This window comes from Balaenoptera physalus (genome assembly GCF_965194825.1).
Source record: "Balaenoptera physalus genome assembly, chromosome: 17".
NCBI lineage: Eukaryota > Metazoa > Chordata > Mammalia > Artiodactyla > Balaenopteridae > Balaenoptera > Balaenoptera physalus.
This window is the reverse complement of record NC_138895.1, coordinates 15,207,730-15,225,306: the sequence shown is the minus strand read 5'-3', so window position 1 is coordinate 15,225,306 and position 17,577 is coordinate 15,207,730. Positions and strand designations below refer to the sequence as shown.

Below are 17,577 nucleotides of genomic sequence, written 5' to 3'. Positions count from 1 at the left end.
TTCATTTGCATGCATTGTTTTCTGAAGGGTATGAAAGAGTGAGACATACACCCTCACCCCAAGTCCCCTGTGCTCAAATCAGGCCAAGTGGAAAGACAGCAATGTGCCAAAGTTAGATCAAGTCTCCTCTTTCTGACTTCTACCAATAGCTGTTTCCTAGTGACCTGTGCGAGATAGAGAAGATTCTCGGCTTCTTTTAGATAAATGAGGAAGAGATGGATATGGCTAGGAGGGAAGAAGGCATTTTAGGCTAATTAGCAGGCTAAATTCAAAGATATTTTCCCCCGCCACTCTTGCGATCTGGAAATAGTTTTATTTTAAGCGATCTGGAAATAGTTTTATTTTAAGTTGGCAATCACAAAACCTGTGTGACTTTTACAAAGTCTAATCTGGAATCCATTTGTTAGAGAACTGTGGGACATGTTCATTTCATTTTCTATGACCTGATTTGGAAATCCTAGAAATCCTAGGATTGAATTGTGGGGCATGTCCATTTCAGTTTCTATGAACTGATTTGGAAATTGTAGGACTGACAGCCTTACAGACTTTTGCGGACTCCAGCTGCCATGGGGCAGGTGTCCTTGTCAATATCAAAGTGTGATCAGACAGGAGTAAAAGCAAAGAATGTGGTTTCTCAACTTTTGATTATTTCACTTGTCTGCTGTTATTCTTACATCTAAATTGGAAGCCATAGACAGAATATACTTTCACCCCAGTGAAAAGCAAAACAGTATGAGATGAACATATGATTATGTGGATAAGTCCCCTAGAGGAGGAAAAACTCAAAAATTATCCCAAGACAGAGTGGAGGCATCTATGATTTTTCTGATAATACTTTCATCAAAGGCTGATTGCCTTTCATCCTAATGGAAAAAAAATCACTATTCAAAGTCAGTGCTCCTTGAGAGCCTTTTTCTTGCCTGGAGTTTAAAATTACCTTAAAATTTCTCATTCTAATACTGTGAGAATGTAGAAAGCCAATCTAGTGTATGGGCTAACACACTGAAAATGGCTTTCCCCCATTATGCACAAAGTAAATTGATGCAGTGTAAAAGTGCCTGAAAATTACCTTCGCATAATCAAATCCATGCTTTTCTTTGATGCCATTGCGACAAACAGTGTAATTATAGAAACGAGAATTCTTGATTAATCCAAGCCATTCTCGCCACCCAGGAGGGATGTAGCTGCCATTATATTCATTGAGGTATTTTCCAAAAAAGGCTGCAATGGGAAAAAAGGATTATTTTCTCATATGAAATGATTAAGCATAACTAAACGCATCAACATGAAATTATGACTTGAAAAAAAGGCAGTGAAACAAAAGTTAACCTGGTAACAGTGGATGCCAGAATAACACTCATGTAATACTTTCATCCTTTAGCAAGGTGACATATATACATTTTCCTTCTGAATAAATAAAAGTAGTGCCCAAGTACATGGATTATAGTTCAGTAAAATCGCCATCATGATCATGATACTCTGAGTGCAAGTGATAAAAGCAGAATGTACCTTTTTGTTAAGTTGATATAAGAATCAGAGAAGTAGCCAGTATGAAATTTGGAATACTGAAAGTTGTCTTTGTGATAAAATTAGTTTTCTAACTGTTTGAGAGTTGCGAATTACAAAACCACTATTGAAAAACTTGTCTTTGTTTTTGCCTATCAGGACAGTACACATTTTCCCAGCCAAGGAACTGTAGTAAACTCCGTTTATGTGGGACGTGGTCAGGGTTTTTATGTCACATGTATTTTATGTCATCGGTGTTTGCATTATGTGTATTTTGCAAATGTGTTTATTACTGATAATCAAAAATTCTAGCAACATGGAGTTACAACCTAGACGACTAATTTTCATAGAATTATAGTAAAATAGAGGTATATGTGCCACAAAAACTCCGCTGCTCGTTGAAAAGGCCACTGGAAGGACTTCACATTTGTAACTTTGGCATGGTCACACCCAAGAAAGGCCACACTGTGCAACAGGGCTTACTGATCCTTTTAAAGAGGGAAACTGCAAATTTGTCCTCTGCCAAAGATGACAATAGGAGGGGGGTGAAGGAGAAAGCAAGGGAGCTTGAGATTTGGGGACCAAAATGGGTTAGTTCTTGAATTCTAAGACCTTATAACTCTCAGAAGGGTAGCCATAAATGTATTGTTGGCACATTTCTGAGAGAGAAAGAGGGTGGTCTTTGTAATCAATGTAATTACACTCAGAGAACAGGCACTCCTGGGGGTAAACCTAGACCTATGTATGTGGTTAATGGGTTTGCTCACCCCATTAACCACATACATAGCCTTCCCTGCAAGTAGGAAGGACTAGGAAAATTCTGCCTTTTATATGTATATATAGGTGCACGTATGTGTGTATGTATGTGATTGTGAATATATATTTATACACATCTGTATCTATACAAACACACTCATGCAAGTTTTAACTTTTCTAAATTTTAGAAGGTTTCAATCTTCTGTTTTAGGGAGAGACCATGTCCAAGGGCAGCCAGATGCCTTCCATGTCAAAGCCACTCCCTGGCTTCATTAAGCAGGTTTTCCCGACGCCTGCACTTACATACAGGAAGGAAGACAGTTCTTGGATGACTGGCTTGGAACGATGAATACAGATCCTAGAATCCAGGCACTTCATTGGTATTGCTCTTAAAGCACACATTTCTGAACCTCAAACTTATCCAACGTATTTCATTTCTGGGTCGTGACGGGATCTCTGTTTAGCTTGCTTTCATCTTTGATCTATAACTACCTGTAGAATATCTCCATCTGAATGTTTTCCTTGCTCCTTAATGCAACTGCCCAGAACAGCACGAATAATTTTCCCTTCCACATGTACTTCTCTAGCTATCCTTTAACTCTCGGAGTGGCACCATCACTCACCAGGCGTGGCCATCCAGCGCCTCACCTGCCCCTTGGCTCCCCTTGCTGTGCAGCGGCTACCGCCTGAAGGTTCTAGTGGGGTCGGAGCTCTGGGATCTGTCCCTCTTTCCTGATTACTTGACACCCCTCATGGGGGCCCACTGTCTCCTGACTGGCTTTTCTATGAAGGCTCCAGGGTCTTTCCATTCTCACCGCCAGCTTCCTGAAGACCAGCTCGGGTCACATCACCTTCTCATGATCTTGGATGGCCCCCCCTCGCCTGCAGAATCACATTGAGTTTGACACCTTGCCATCCAAGCCCTTCCTTGTCTCTGGAAAAAATCCCTCTCTTTCCAACCCCATCTTGCACGTCTCTGTGAATCGTCCCTCTCTCCAGTCAACGTGTTGCCTCTACTTGTTCTGGTTTCCACCTCTCCACCTTTGCCTGTGCTACTCTCTCTGCCACCCTCTGTATGAATCAGCCCAGAGAAGAAGCCATTTCAATTCCAGTCTTTGCCCCGATCCCACAGCACTTTATTTCTGTGGCTCTGAAGCTGTCTTCGCTTTCTTCCTTGTGGTATAGTTATGTTCACGTAGAAGCCTAATCTCCCTTAAACTGTAAGGGTTTTGAGGGCAAACACTGCCTTGACCTCATCTGTGGACCACCCTCCCCTCATCCTTGCATGTAGTCTAGGGGCTGCATGAATTTTTGTTTCTTGAACTGGGCTTCATGGAGCCCCATGTCTTCTGGGGATGGTACCTGTTCTGGACTTGTTAAATGCTGTGTTTTCAATTGAGCTATGATTTTTTTTTAAAAAGCTGATTTGGTCTAAATATTTTCATAGAGGAGAGCTTCAGAGTTAGAAAAGTTGACACTTCTCATTGGATTTACTTTCTTTGAAGAGCTGACTCAAGTCTGAGAAACACAGCAGTGTTTATTTATTTGTTGAATGAATGTTTATATGTTGAATCTGCAAATGAGTAAATCAATCAGGTGGTCAATTAGCCAAACACCCACTGCTTGAGGATTCTGCCAGGGCCCCTGAGCAGGTGGACGGGTGTGGGACAAAGTGTCAGAGGGTCTCACGTCAGCTATGACTCACGGTTTCCCTGTGAGCTGGCTCCGAGCAGTAGAAATTCTTCTAATGAGGGGTTTCTCGTCTTCAGAGACTAACCACCTTTTCACATCGAACCACAAGATGATTTTCCTTTCCGACAAAAGGCAACGTGATTTAAGAGTCATAGGCGGCGGACCAAAGCCACACCCCACCAGCATGACTTCAGAACGGGACTGTTTCCAGAAGCCTTTCACTTAATAACCTCAAGCCCATTTCTTTCCCCTGGCCTGCTCCTCATCCCCAGGGGTTTTTCTCACTTTTCTCTCTTTTTGTAAAAGATCATAGTGGTTTGCAATATAAAACCTGGAGCCAGCTTGCCTGGGTTCAAATCCTGGCTCTGTTATTTGTTAGCTATACAGTCGGAGGCAAGTTACTTAACCTCTGTCTACCTCCAATTCCCCTTCTGGAAAAACATGAAGATGATAACAATAATAGTGGTACGATCGTCGTGAGGATTAAAAAGAATTAATACATATGTAAAGCACTGAAAACAGTACCTGGCACATAACAAGGGCTTATTAAATGCTGCCACTGCCAGTATTATGATTACCATGGCTATGATCATTAGCCTTTCAATGATCTGTGCTCTGATTTTAAATAATTTACCCTCCTGCAATGCAAGGAAATCCTGTTCTAGAGTTCTGCACTTGTGCATCTGAAAACATTGCTTGAGAGGTTACATAGTTTTCTTCCCCAATCTGATTTACTTTGTGGCAACAAATTCTCTCCCAACTGGCTGACATTTTCCTGCTTAATTAGGTTTTAGATTTTTTTTTTTTCCTGCTACTTTTAGTTTTGTTCTCTGTTTTTTTTTTTCCTCTCAGGGAAGTCATAACAAGTCATTCCTGCCCTTCCCTCATTGTTTTACCCGTTAGATTATTTAGGACTGTTTTCTACCCATTGCCATGGCTATTGCCCTTTCTCTTAATCTTCCCCTTATAAACTATTCCTTGAAGTCTCTTAATAGTCCTTGTTATGTGCTTTAGAACTCCCTCCAGGTTTTCGGTGTCTTTGTGTTAATGGGGTGTAAAAAATGTATTCAGTACTCCAGATGTTGCCTCACCCATCACACTGGTTCCAAGAGAGACCGGGGACCTCGTGCGTCATGAGGCAGCACCCAGCGTTGTCAGCTTCAAGTTACTCGGCCTTTCTTGTTGCCTCCTAAGACCGAGGCTCATTTGTAATCACCCCTGGCCTCTTTCAACATTACGCTTCCTGGCAATGCTCTGCAACTGATTATCTGGGCTTCTAATTATTTTCCTCCAGATGTATTACATCTCTTTCTCCCTCCCTAAGATGAACTACATTTTCTCGCCCGTATTGCCATTATATTGGGTGTGGTTTGAAGTTTTTCTATCCTTTGGCACTGGCAATTCAGCCCAACTTAACTACTGTCTGAATATGTCACTAACACACCACCTACCCCTCCTTCTGTATCATTCTTTTCTCTGGGCCATTAAACACTTCCCTTCACAGCTGTTTAAGAAGGTGGCAGGGGGTTGTTGGGTGACAGGGAGAAAGGTCGGAAAGACCTGATTATAACGACTGTTGACTTCAGGCCATGCTACTTCTGTCCAGGGCTGCCTGCTACATAATACTTAGAAAAATTCCCTTGAGCCATCTAAGGCAAAAGCATCTACTTTTAGGTCGGCAATAGTACCCACATAGACAAAAGATTTCTGATGCTGTAGGGAAGTCAAATCTTATTGAATATAACAAATGATACACTAATTGAGCTTTAACTCCATGTATTATTAGATTTGGGGTGGCAGGACTTCACTGGTAGTAACTAAAAATTTACATAATTTTGAACCAAGTTAAAATTATGATCTACTCTTAGGTGACCTCGTACATGTGAGTCTGGCTTCCCCAACTAGATTGTAAGTGTAGCAAAGACAGGAATCTTACTTTATATCTCTTCATACACCAATGTCTAGTATAGTTCTAAGCATAGTGTGGCTCAATAAATAGCATACTATGGTATGCTATATCTTATGCTTGTGTACTTACCAGAAATCGATAATACCACAATTCATAAAAATAAGAATATTACTTTGTCTTACTTTTAGTGAACTCTACATTTTAAAACATCTCATATTAGAGAATAAATAAATATACTTGCTACAAGTAACATAAATAAATTTTGTAATGTAAAAAGACACGAAACTAGAAAACTGATTAATTTGTCTACGTTGTTTTGTTACAAAAAGAATTCTCTCCAAAAATTTTTATTGCAGGTCTCTATTAAATATTGGCCCTTCTACCCCAGTGATATGAAGAAGAATTAGTATGACTAAAATTTAATTCACATGTGATTTTACGTATCCTGTATTATGATTATAATTTGAACACTATCATTTTTAAAGGAATTAATATGATTACAGTGATTATAGTAAAATTACAATATATAATAGTTTTGGACAGGAAAAGAATCTCTGCATTATATAGGTTGGAAAACTGGGCTGGACAAGTTCTCAAAACAAGTTTAAGGCAGAGTAAGGACGTGACTCCAGTTCTCCACCATTCGGTTCAGGGGTTTTTTCTAACACTTGATGCTACCTCTCAAACATGGATTATTATACACTACCAAATGTAAAATAGATAGCTAGTGGGAAGCAGCCGCATAGCACAGGGAGATCAGTTCAGTGCTTTGTGTCCACCTAGAGTGGTGGGACAGGGAGGGTGGGAGGGAGGTGCAACAGGGAGGGGATATGGGGATATATGTATACGTATAGCTGATTCACTTTGTTATACAGCAGAAACTAACACATCATTGTAAAGCAATTATACTCCAATAAAGATGTTAAAAAAAAAACATGGATTATTATTCTTACCTTAAAATTTATGCCAGGTTTTACATTCATGTCTATACCCTCACAAGAAATTTAAACTAAAAATTTTTTGAGCAGATAGTCAGGCAGAATTTTCCTTTTTATGATAGATAATCCAGTATCGTTCCCACTATACTTAGAACATAAAATGCAATAGACACGTTACTGTATTTTCCCTTCTTAAACATTTAAGCTGTTGTAGAGTCATATTTTCCATGAGTAAAGTTAGAAAAATTTAAGTTACAGCCAGTCCAAAAATATGCCTTGGTTCTGAAAAAGAAAAATCATGTCACACAATGGTAAATACAATATTGGATCAATTCAATTCATTTAAATCCATGTATTCTGGATGCCTCCCAAAATAAGCCTCTTAGTAATTTGTCTTCTCTGAGTTGTTCTTCATAAAACTGATTGCTGCTTTGTGCTTTCCTCTACATGCATATTTATGTATAATACATAGTTCAGTTTCCGTCATTATTTTTCTTAGGTTCTCAGCTAAATGTTCCAAATAACGTACTCATTATTAAGAAAACATTAAAATCTTTATCTATTGGCTCCTCCCACCCCCCAACTAGTTTAGTGGCTCATAAATAAATATGCTGGTTTAATACCTACTCACCAATTCTCTTAACTTCCTAAGATGTCTGTCATCCTGATGTGCTTATTTGTGGATTTTCAAATGGGTCTCTGTCCCTGGTTGGATCGATAATTATTGTCACAGAGACATCTTTACTTCCTAATCGTCTGAGACATGTCAATATTTTCCCATCAAAGATGAATTTAAATTATGTAGCTCATTATCACTGCCATTTTAGTCTTCCAATTTTTCTGATTTACTAATGGACACATCAAAATTTATTTTCCTGAGTGTATATCATCCGTTTTCTATTCATAGCTAAGTGTTTGGACGAGTCCTAAGTGTTTGGAAAAGTCCTGTTTCCCTTAAAGAATTCCTTTTACTTTACAGGATGACTCACTATAAATTCCATTATTACCTAAGTGTCTAGACCCCTGGGAAGAAGGTTGGCTTCAGAATCTGAGTTAGTTTCCAGGAGCAAATCTCCTCTCCCTGAAGAAGACAACTGATTGAAGCAGGCCTACTGGGCTGCACCAAAGGACTGACAGTTGTCCCCGGGAAAGCCTGATGGTCTGCGGCTTCATCCTAGACCTAACCCATAAGGTTAGGGTAGCATACTGGAAAGAGGCCTGAAGACCAAAGTCCTGTTGCCCACTCTTCCTGTTAGAACATCAGATGTGTCACTTCAGCAAGTCACCTTAATCTTGTAGGTCTAAATTTGTTCGTCTGAGAACAAAGGAATTGAAAAACTAAATTATCTCTGAGTTTTATTCCAGCTCTTGTAGGGTGGACACAGCACAGGATAATTGAAACAAGTTCCAGAGTACACTCCACTTCTTAGAAGCAACAGATTTGTTTTTTCTTGGTGACCCAGTGAGCTGTGTAATGGATGGCATTTCCATTTCTGCTTTTGCCATCTGGAAGTTAGTTCCAAATATGCAGCCTTTCTCTACAACTCCGTGGCATGCCTGAAGTTTGCATATTAACCTTTGCCTTGATTTTAACTGGTTCTACCCTTCGTTTCCATTCGACAGTGTCCTTATTGCTCTGTATCTTATTATGTTTTATGTGTCTCTGCCAGGCACTTCGGAATGAAGCATGATAGAAATATATGTAAAGAAATAAGATAAAGAAAGAAAGAAAGAAAGAGGAAAGATGTTGGAGTCAGGTGTGCTGGATTCAGTCTGTCACTGATTAGTTTGTGAGCTCAGATAAATCCTCCTGAGTTTCGGTTTCTTCACTGGCAATATGGGCAAATCCTTTCAAAGTTTCTGGAAGAATTAGGTGAGAAAACTTAGCTAAAGTGCCTGGTACAGAGGAAGCAAGCATCAAATATCAATTTCCCTTTTTTCCCCTTTCTTCCCCGCTGCCCAGCTTTACTGAGATATAATTGACAATCAAAAATTGTAAGCAATTATACTCCAATAAAGATGTTAAAAAAAAAAAACTTAAAAAAAAATTGTAAGGTGGGACTTCCCTGGTGGTCCAGTGGCAAAGAATCCGCCTTCCAATGCAGGGGACGCGGGTTCGATTCCTGGTCGGGGAACTAAGATCCCACATGCCGCAGAGCATCTAAGCCCGCGAACCACAACTACTGAGCTCGCGCGCCTCAACCAGAGAGCCTGTGTGCCGCAGACTACAGAGCCCTCGTGCTCTGGAACCCAGGGGCCACAACTACAGAGCCCACGCACCCTGGAGCCTGCGTGTCACAACTAGAGAGAAGCCTGAGAGCCACAGCTAAGACCCGATGTGGCCAAATATAAATAAATAAATAAAAAATTAAAAAATCTTTAAAAAAAATTGTAAGGTTTACAGCCTGATGGTCCGCTATACGTAGACATTGTGAAATATTAGCCACTGCCAAGCCAATCAACATATCCATCACTTCACATCTTTGCTAGCTTCCATTTTTGTGGTGAGAACACCCAAGATCTAGCCTTTTAGCAAATTTCAAGTACACAATAGAATACTGTCAACTATAGCCACACTGCTGTTCACTATCTGTCCAGAACTTATTATCTTCTTTTTGCCCTTTCTTGATTTAGCCCTGAAATGAATTAGCAAGTCCTTATCGACAGTTCTGAGCTCTGGGCAGGGTTCTCTGTGGCACCAGCATCTCCATTTCCTAGGATGGACACCGTCCACACCGGTCTGGATACAGTGAGAGTTCTAACTCCCTAGGTTCCAACCCTCTCCGTCTCTCTGTGTCTGCTACTAGGAATTAAATTATAAGGGAGCCTGGGAGTTGAAAGGCACTGATTTCATACAATGCTTCATGCAAACGAAACACAATTTGGTGGTCAAAATCAGGAATCAGGCATCAGGGGACCATTTCTGATTTTGCTTCTGAGCTGGTCACACAGTATTTGAAATCCCCACATCAGTTATAAAATGGAGCTAAGTACATTTGCTGTTTATGAACCCTACAGGGATGTTTGATAGATTTGCAAATTGCTTTAGAGTTCGCAGGTGAAAGGTGCTATAAACTTAAATCACTTATTTGGGAAAACACATTCAGGATAAGGCATTCTGAGTAACCTAGTTTCTTTCTGAAGCGTAAGCAAACACCCTTGAGGCTCATGGGAGGAGTTTCTTCTGTGAGTGGAGCTCTTGAATGCCTGTGGATGACAGTGTTATCATATCCACAATCAATATTTTCATCCATAAATAACAAGTATTAAGTGCCCACAAGGCACTCTGCAAAGAAGCAAATGGCCACATATTTCCTAAGTCCAGTGGAAAAGATTAATTTCATTTTTAAAAGAGATTTGAGAGAATACATTTATCTGATATCCTTTCCTCTTAAATCTTCAGAATAGAGAATCTGCAGACCTGAAAATCTTTTTCAACAAGCTTTAATTATGACACCCTTAATTCTTATGAATACGTCTAGTTGGTTCTGAAAAAATTATTTTTCATTACAGCCCCTCAATCAATATCTTTGTTTCTTTTTCATAAAGAAATGCTCAGAAAACCCAAGGAGAGCATATAAATGCTAGGAGAATAAAGGCTTTGGGGGCAACCTCACAGGAAGGAGCCTTGCTTCTTTCTTAGACTGGTATGATGTTCATGACCTCTCTGGAAGGAGGTCCCCAGTTTGCAAAAGACCAACTCACCAAACCACTCACCTATGTAGGTTAAACAGTGATAGAAGATGTAGCAATTGGGATGCCCTCCTTTCCTGGGAGATGGGGGCGAACACTTGAGATCTAAAAGTCACCACAACTAAGCTAAAGAAACTCCCAATCCTATTAATTATGAGTAAATAAATAGATGAATTAATAAGGTACACCTCATTGGATTATTTCTTTCAGTTACGTACGAATTCAGTAAATAATTTTGATAATCTATTGTGCCCCAGATCCTGGGGTAGGTGCTAAGCAATTTCAAAGCGCTTGATGATTTCTCACCCAATCGGCAAGAATTTGCCAACAATTGAGACAAGCCTCAAGCTGCGCCGGGATGCCTGGACATGTGGAAGGTTGAGGTAAGCACGTTCATGGGATGAAAACTCTTCTGTTGCAGGTTCCCCTGGAAAGTTCCAATTGCCGGTTGCTCTGACGGGGACAACACTTTCTTAACGTGTCTGCTGAGAATCACTGACTATTCTCTAAGGGACCTCTCTCTGGGACGTCCATCAGAGGGGAAAGTAAGGGACGGGGAGGATGCTGAGAGAGACAAGCCCCGGCTCCTTGCACTTAAGGGACTGATTGGAACTTCATATATTTCACCATGCAGTGCATCCCCCAGAGGTGCGCTACCAGAGCTTCACGGGCTGGAAAGCTCCCCCTTTACCTGTTCTGTAGCCGGTGCTGTTCAGATAGACGGCAAAAGTCCGCGGCTCGTGCACTGCCTGCCAGGAGGGGGAAGAGCAGTTCTCGTTGTTGGTGTAGACGTTGTGGTTGTGCACGTACTTGCCCGTGAGCATGGAGGACCGGGAGGGGCAGCACATGGGCGTCGTCACGAAGGCGTTGGTGAAGGTGGCCCCCTCACGTTCCATAATCCTTCTGGTTTTGTTCATGACCTGCAGGGACCCTGGAAGGCACAATGGCCAGCACTGTTAGCAGACAGCACCGCACGATCACCCGCCGACGTCACGTCACTCAGGGACTCTGCTCCCCCTGACTTGTTCATTTCTCTTCCTTAGCTCGAAGGAGTCTATCATTTGACGAGCTCTCATTTCTAGAACAAAATGCAACATTTGGGATTCTGCCATCTCAAGTATTTTGCAGAATAAAAAACACATTTCAGCTTCTCCCCTCCTTAATCACAAAGAAAAAAAAAAAAAAAAAAAGAAAAGCAGGTTTATCTGATCACTAAAGCTAGAATTTTAGAGACGGAGCAGATTCCAAGGCCAGCAGCCCTTTGAAGATGATCAGAGAGCATCAAAACAGAGCATCAAAACTCCTAGCCCACCACACTCGCACCATGCCTCAGACACTGTAGAGATGACGAGATAGAATGTTTTCATCGTATGAAATAAAAGAGGGGAGAAATTTTCCAATTAAGTAAAAGTCCTTCCAAAATGCCTGTGTTTTTTTTTTTTTTTACTGGGGTATAGTTGCTTTACAATGCTGTGTCAGTTTCTGCTGTACAACGAAGTGAATCAACTATATGTATACACGTATCCCCTCCCTCTTGACCTCCCTCCCACCCCCCCATCCCACCCATTTTGGTCACCACGGATCATTGAGTAGAGTTCCCTGTGCTGTACAGCAGGTTCCCACTAGCTATCTATTTTACACATGGTAGTGTATATATGTGGATCCGAATCTCCCAGTTCATCCCACCCCCCTTCCTCCCCTGTGTCCACACGTCTGTTTTCTATGCCTGTGTCTCTGTTCCTGTGCTACAAATTGGTTCATCTGTACCATTTTTCTAGATTCCACATATATGCGTTAATATACGATATTTGTTTTTCTCTTTCTGGCTAACTTCACTCTGTATGACAGACTCTAGGTCCTTCCACGTCTCTACAAATGACCCAGTTTCGTTCCTTTTTATGGCTGAGTAATATTCCATTGTATATATGTACCATATCTTCTTTATCCATTCGTCTGTCAGTGGGCATTTAGGTTGCTTCCATGTCCTGGCCATTGGAAATAGTGCTGCAATGAACATTGGGGTGCATGTGTCTTTTTTTTTTTTTTGCATGTGTCTTTTTGAATTATGGTTTTCTCAGGGTATATGCCCAGTAGTGGGATTGCTGGGTCATATGGTAGTTCTATGTTTAGTTTTTTAAGGAACCTCCATACTCTTTACACTCCCACCAAGAGTGCAAGAGGTTTCCCTTTTCTCCACACTTTCTCCAGCATTTATTTTTTGTAGATTTTTTGATGACGACCATTCTGACCAGTGTGAGGTGATATCTCATTGTAGTTTTGGTTTGCAAAATGCCTGTGTTTAATTAAAAAAAGATCTTCAATGTAAGTTGGTATTCTCTAGCAAACTCACCACATACCTGCCAGTTTTTCTACCAGGATAGTACGACCAGTTTATATTTTCACCTGTTTCCACGTCATTTTAAAAGATGGGTTGTTTGTTTGTGAAAGAGCTATGATTCTATCGCATTCAAAAGTATCTGCATAGTAGTAAAGTATGCCATTTGAACTGTAAAGGATGAAATTGTACATACGATTTCTGAGGAAGGAAAAAAAAACCTATTTCGATTATCCAGCCAAACATGGAAGCTGAAACCCATCCAAATACTGCAGGAAAAAAAAAAAAGCTCAGGCCAGAATTCAATAGTCTTTTCAGGACCTGTCAAGAAATGCACTACAGAGCACTACAGCCAAGGCCATTGCATTTCAATCCTGGAGCCTCACATTTCCAACAGGTCCTACTTCTTCCAAAGAAAGGGAGAAAGTCTATGTAGCTTTCCAAGAAGGAAGGAAATCGTAATGCAAACCAGGCAAGCATTCAGAGCAGAAGAGAAGCGTGCAGCCATCCAAAAACCACAGTTAGCCTGATTTTTTTTCACATACGAGCTCTTACCATTCACATGAAAACAGAAAAGATGGTTTCTAATTGGGCCTCCTTAGAGCTCCCTAAAATATGCTTCAGTTAGGAGGATTCCTAACTGCTCTCTCTCCCCTGGTTGTATTCAGGGGATCAAGCAACATTTTTGCCATCAGCGGATAACATGTAGTGAGCACCTACTTCATGCTAAGCATTCATTCTATTGACCTCAACCCTCTGGACGGATCCCCCAGAGTGCAGCACTAACAAAAGAAATGGAAAATTCTCTGCTGCCTCTCATCTTCAGCAGTAAACCATCCAGATGAGAATTTACATATGAAAATTGCTTAGGGGTATCTGCAAAGCAAGGTAGACGTGAGCGTGGATATAGCAGTAGCAGGACGTATAAAGACAGCGGGGACCGGAGGCAATGTTTAATAAGAGCTCTGCCACAGGAGATGAGGACAAATGGAAGGAAAGGAGGAAGAAAAACATGGGATGGGTGAAGTGTACTGTGGGTAGCACGGGGAAGGTGGTATGCACGGTGCACTGGAGGTGGGAAGAAGTAAGTGGAGTGATGAAAATGGCACGTGGATTTTCTGCAATGAAAACGAATATGAAGACTTCTCTTGATGAAATGGGCGGCAGATTTAGCCAATAGCTTGGAGGCTGGGCAGAGATATTTGGATTTGACAGAATCAACAAAATGACGGCAGAGCAAGTTCTTTGTCAAAGGCAAAGAGAGGTGTTGCCATGGCAATGGAAGTATGTGCATTGCGGGGTGGAGTGGGGAATAGGCTGGTCCATCAAGGGTACGGCCAAAAGGTTGCTGAACCCACCCGGCCATGGGCTGATAAGAACTTGAAGTGGATTGTGCCTTTAAAATAGAAGGACTCTTAAGCAGCGGACCCAAGAGACGTTGTAATGCATTCAGAAGGCTGTGAGTTGACTCACAGTTTTCAGCCTGGGAAGAAAACTGGAAAAGTAATGGTTTCACTGTTACTCAAGAAGTAACTAACAAGAAATATGTCCTATAGAAGATCAAAGAAGTGCATTTTAGAAATGTTGTGTTTTATATTTGTGTTGGTTGATCACACAGGGGGAAAGAGCCTGGAGAAAATACATGAAATGAGACGCAGGAGTGGGGAGAGAGTTCGAGGTTGATGCCAAAGTCCATTCCCTTATTACTCCTTCCTCTTTAGAAAACTGCAGTGATTACTTATGGTAATAGCTTGAATTTTGGGAAAACTCAGCAAACACTGTTGACCAATTTTTATTGCCTAACAGTCGTTTCATGTCAAAGAATGACTTCTCAGAGTTTCCTTATGAGCCTAGCTGGACTCAAATTAAAAAAAAAAAAAAATGCAGCTGGAGGCCATCCTCCAAGGTCCCGAATCACAAAGCTGCAACCTCCAGTTTACAGACTTATTTGGACCGCAGCACAGGATGGGAGGTGAAAATCTGATCTAAGGTCAAATAATCTACAAACTGGGGACTAAAACTTAGCCCCTTGCATCATAATTGCCCCAGCCAGGACTCTCCTCTCATTCTAAGTATCTCTCTTTTCTTAATTGACTGAGATGGTTGTACTGAGGAACTAAAAAATCCCTCCAAATGCTCTGCTTCCAACCAGCCCACACGTCTAAGGGAACAATGAAGACATTTGGTCCCTGCAGGTACTGTGACCACGGTAGAACCACGGGCGGGGTTCCCGAATGTGAGGTTCCTGAATGTGGCTTCACGTTTCTCAGTAAGGAGAAGATTCTGAGACAATGCTTCTCCAACGTTAAAAATCACCTGGAGCACATGTTAAATCCTAGACTTCTGGGTCCACCCTGAGATGCTGATTTAGTAAGACCCGGGAAGGACCAGAGAATTTGCATTTCTAACAAGCTCCCTGAGGATGCTGGCGCGGCCCCTCCCCACTCTTGCAGAACTCTTTGATGCCTGACACAGAGCCAGGGAAGCCTCGAGCTGGAAGAGACTTTCGTGGGTGCCTCATTTTAAGTGATCTAAGTGGCTTAGACCGCTTCCAAGCCTGTAAGGTGGGCAGAGAGGAAGAGGAAGCACTGATTTCATACTTTTATTTTACTCTCATGGATTTTCTACTTTACTCCCACTTCTAAGTGCTTCCCGTGTAGCAACTCATTTAACCCTGACAATAGCCTTCCATAGCGGGTGCTATTATTTATTATTCTCATACCAAGGATGATAAAGCTGAGGAGCAAAAGGGTTAAACAATGTGCCTAGGGCCACACAGACCCTAAGCAACAGAACCCAGATGCAAAGGCAGGCAGTCTGCTCAGAGACCACGCTCTTAAGCTCCAAGTAGGCTGGGTCCTGGCTGTGACACTGACGTTCTCAAGACTGAGACACAGAAACGATGTCTGCTCGGAGTCAGGATATGTCTCATTTTCTGTAATCTCATATCTTGCTTCATCCGGCCTCTTAGGGGAGATACTAACAGACACTAAAGCCTGTCTCCTGCCCTCTTAGGGGCTGAAGTGATTAAAGTAGCTCGGGCCCAGGTCGGGGTGAGTGGGCTGCAGGCGTGTCTGTCTTCAGAAGCCGACAGTCACACTGGTGTTAACTGCTGCCTCTGATCTCGGATCCCCTGCGTAGACACAGATGATGGAGCACAGGAATCACACCTCTTCCCTCTGCTGAGTCACTGCACTCCAACAAGGTAAGCAAAAAGCTCCTTCTTCTCTTTTATGGCTGTGCAATGATTTTATATGTCAGCCAACAACACTGCCTCGTCCTGCTTCTACAGCCACTATGATCGCACCATTGATTTTTCATTGGGAAACTACCAAACACTATTCTGCATAAAACAACTCATAATTATGCATTTCCAGCTTGAGAGCGGTGGATGGGACCATGTCTTGTCCTATAGCTGGAAGGACTCAGTTTTGTTTTAAGCTGAAGCTCCTCACTTCTTCTGGGTTTCAGGCCTTTGGTGCCTAAAATGCAAATCGTGTTGATTCTTCGTTATCAGAACAATTATTTCATAGGAATGACATGAAGCTTAAGGTTAAAGAATCATAACGAGATTCCCAAAGCAGGGCTTAGGAGCGTGAGCACGAGAAGAGAAAGAGCCCTGGGTTTGGACTTGGGGGGAAACATCTGGGCGTTTGTCACAGATGAACTTGAACAAGCCATTTACCCTCTTTTGGTTTGTGTTTCTCAGCTGTAAAATGGAGCTAATAATAGCTCCCCGGACTAGTTAGCAGGGCTGTTGAGCAAACGACATGAGCTGCGGTTTTACTTTGTGATCACCTCAGCCCCAACGTGTTTCCTTTACTCTTGCCTTTTCCATCTCCCTATCTGTAATCACATCTGCATTCCAAAGCTAAGGTAAGAATACAGAGGTTGCGACAGACTGAACTTTCTCGTGTCCTTCCAAAATGTATAGGTTGAAACCTAACACCCAAGGTGATGGTATTAGGAGGTGGGGCTTTGGGAGGTGATCAGGTCATGAGGGTGGAGCCCTCATGAATGGGATCAGCCCCTCATAAAAGGGGCCACAGAGGGTTCCCTTGCCCCTTTCTCCATGTGAGGACATGGTGACAAGACAGCCACTTATGAACCAGGAAGTGGGTCCTCACCCCCCACCGAATCTGCTGGAGCCTTGATCTTGGACTTTTCAGCCTCCAGAACTGTGAGAAATAATTACCTGATAATTATAAATATAATAATTATATTTATAATTATTATAATAATTATATTATATATCATATATTATTATATATAATTATATTATAATTATATTTATTATATATTTATATGTATTATAATTATTATATATAAATATATTATTATTATATATAATTATATATTATATATAATTATATTATAATTATTATAATAATAATTATAATATTATAAATATTATAATTATAATAAAATTATAATATAATTATAATATTATAAATATTATAATTATAAATATTATAATAATTATAAATATCTGCTGTTTATAAGTCACTAAGCCACCCAGTCTATGATATTTGGTTAGAGCAGTCCTCACGGACTAAGACAGAGGTCAACTGCTTTGTCTGTGCTTCAAGACATAAAACGTTAATGCTGGCTGAGAGATATCAGCTCCCCTCCACCCATCATACACTGTTCCCCACGCCCCTCTTAAGCCAGAAGCCTGACTTCATTATCATTTAAAATTGTCCTGTGAGGTGGAAGCCTGACAGGGATGTTCTGAAGTGACCGTAATT

The 17,577-nt window shown here is 41.3% G+C and overlaps 1 protein-coding gene across 7 annotated transcripts in view; it reads right to left on the bottom strand.

Annotated features, from left to right (window-relative positions):
* SULF1 (sulfatase 1) overlaps positions 1–17,577 on the bottom strand; it is a 161,645-nt gene that overhangs the window by 50,373 nt on the left and 93,695 nt on the right. For 5 of the 7 annotated variants that reach the window (XM_082433478.1, XM_082433480.1, XM_082433479.1 and 2 more), the window contains 2 exons: positions 11,186–11,425; positions 1,070–1,221 (listed from right to left, as the gene is read on the bottom strand). In XM_082433478.1, the coding sequence (XP_082289604.1) occupies positions 1,070–1,221; positions 11,186–11,425 (392 nt within the window). Of the gene's footprint in view, positions 1–1,069; positions 1,222–11,185; positions 11,426–17,577 lie in introns of those variants that run through there. The other 2 variants (XM_082433481.1, XM_082433483.1) reach the window with 1 other exon arrangement.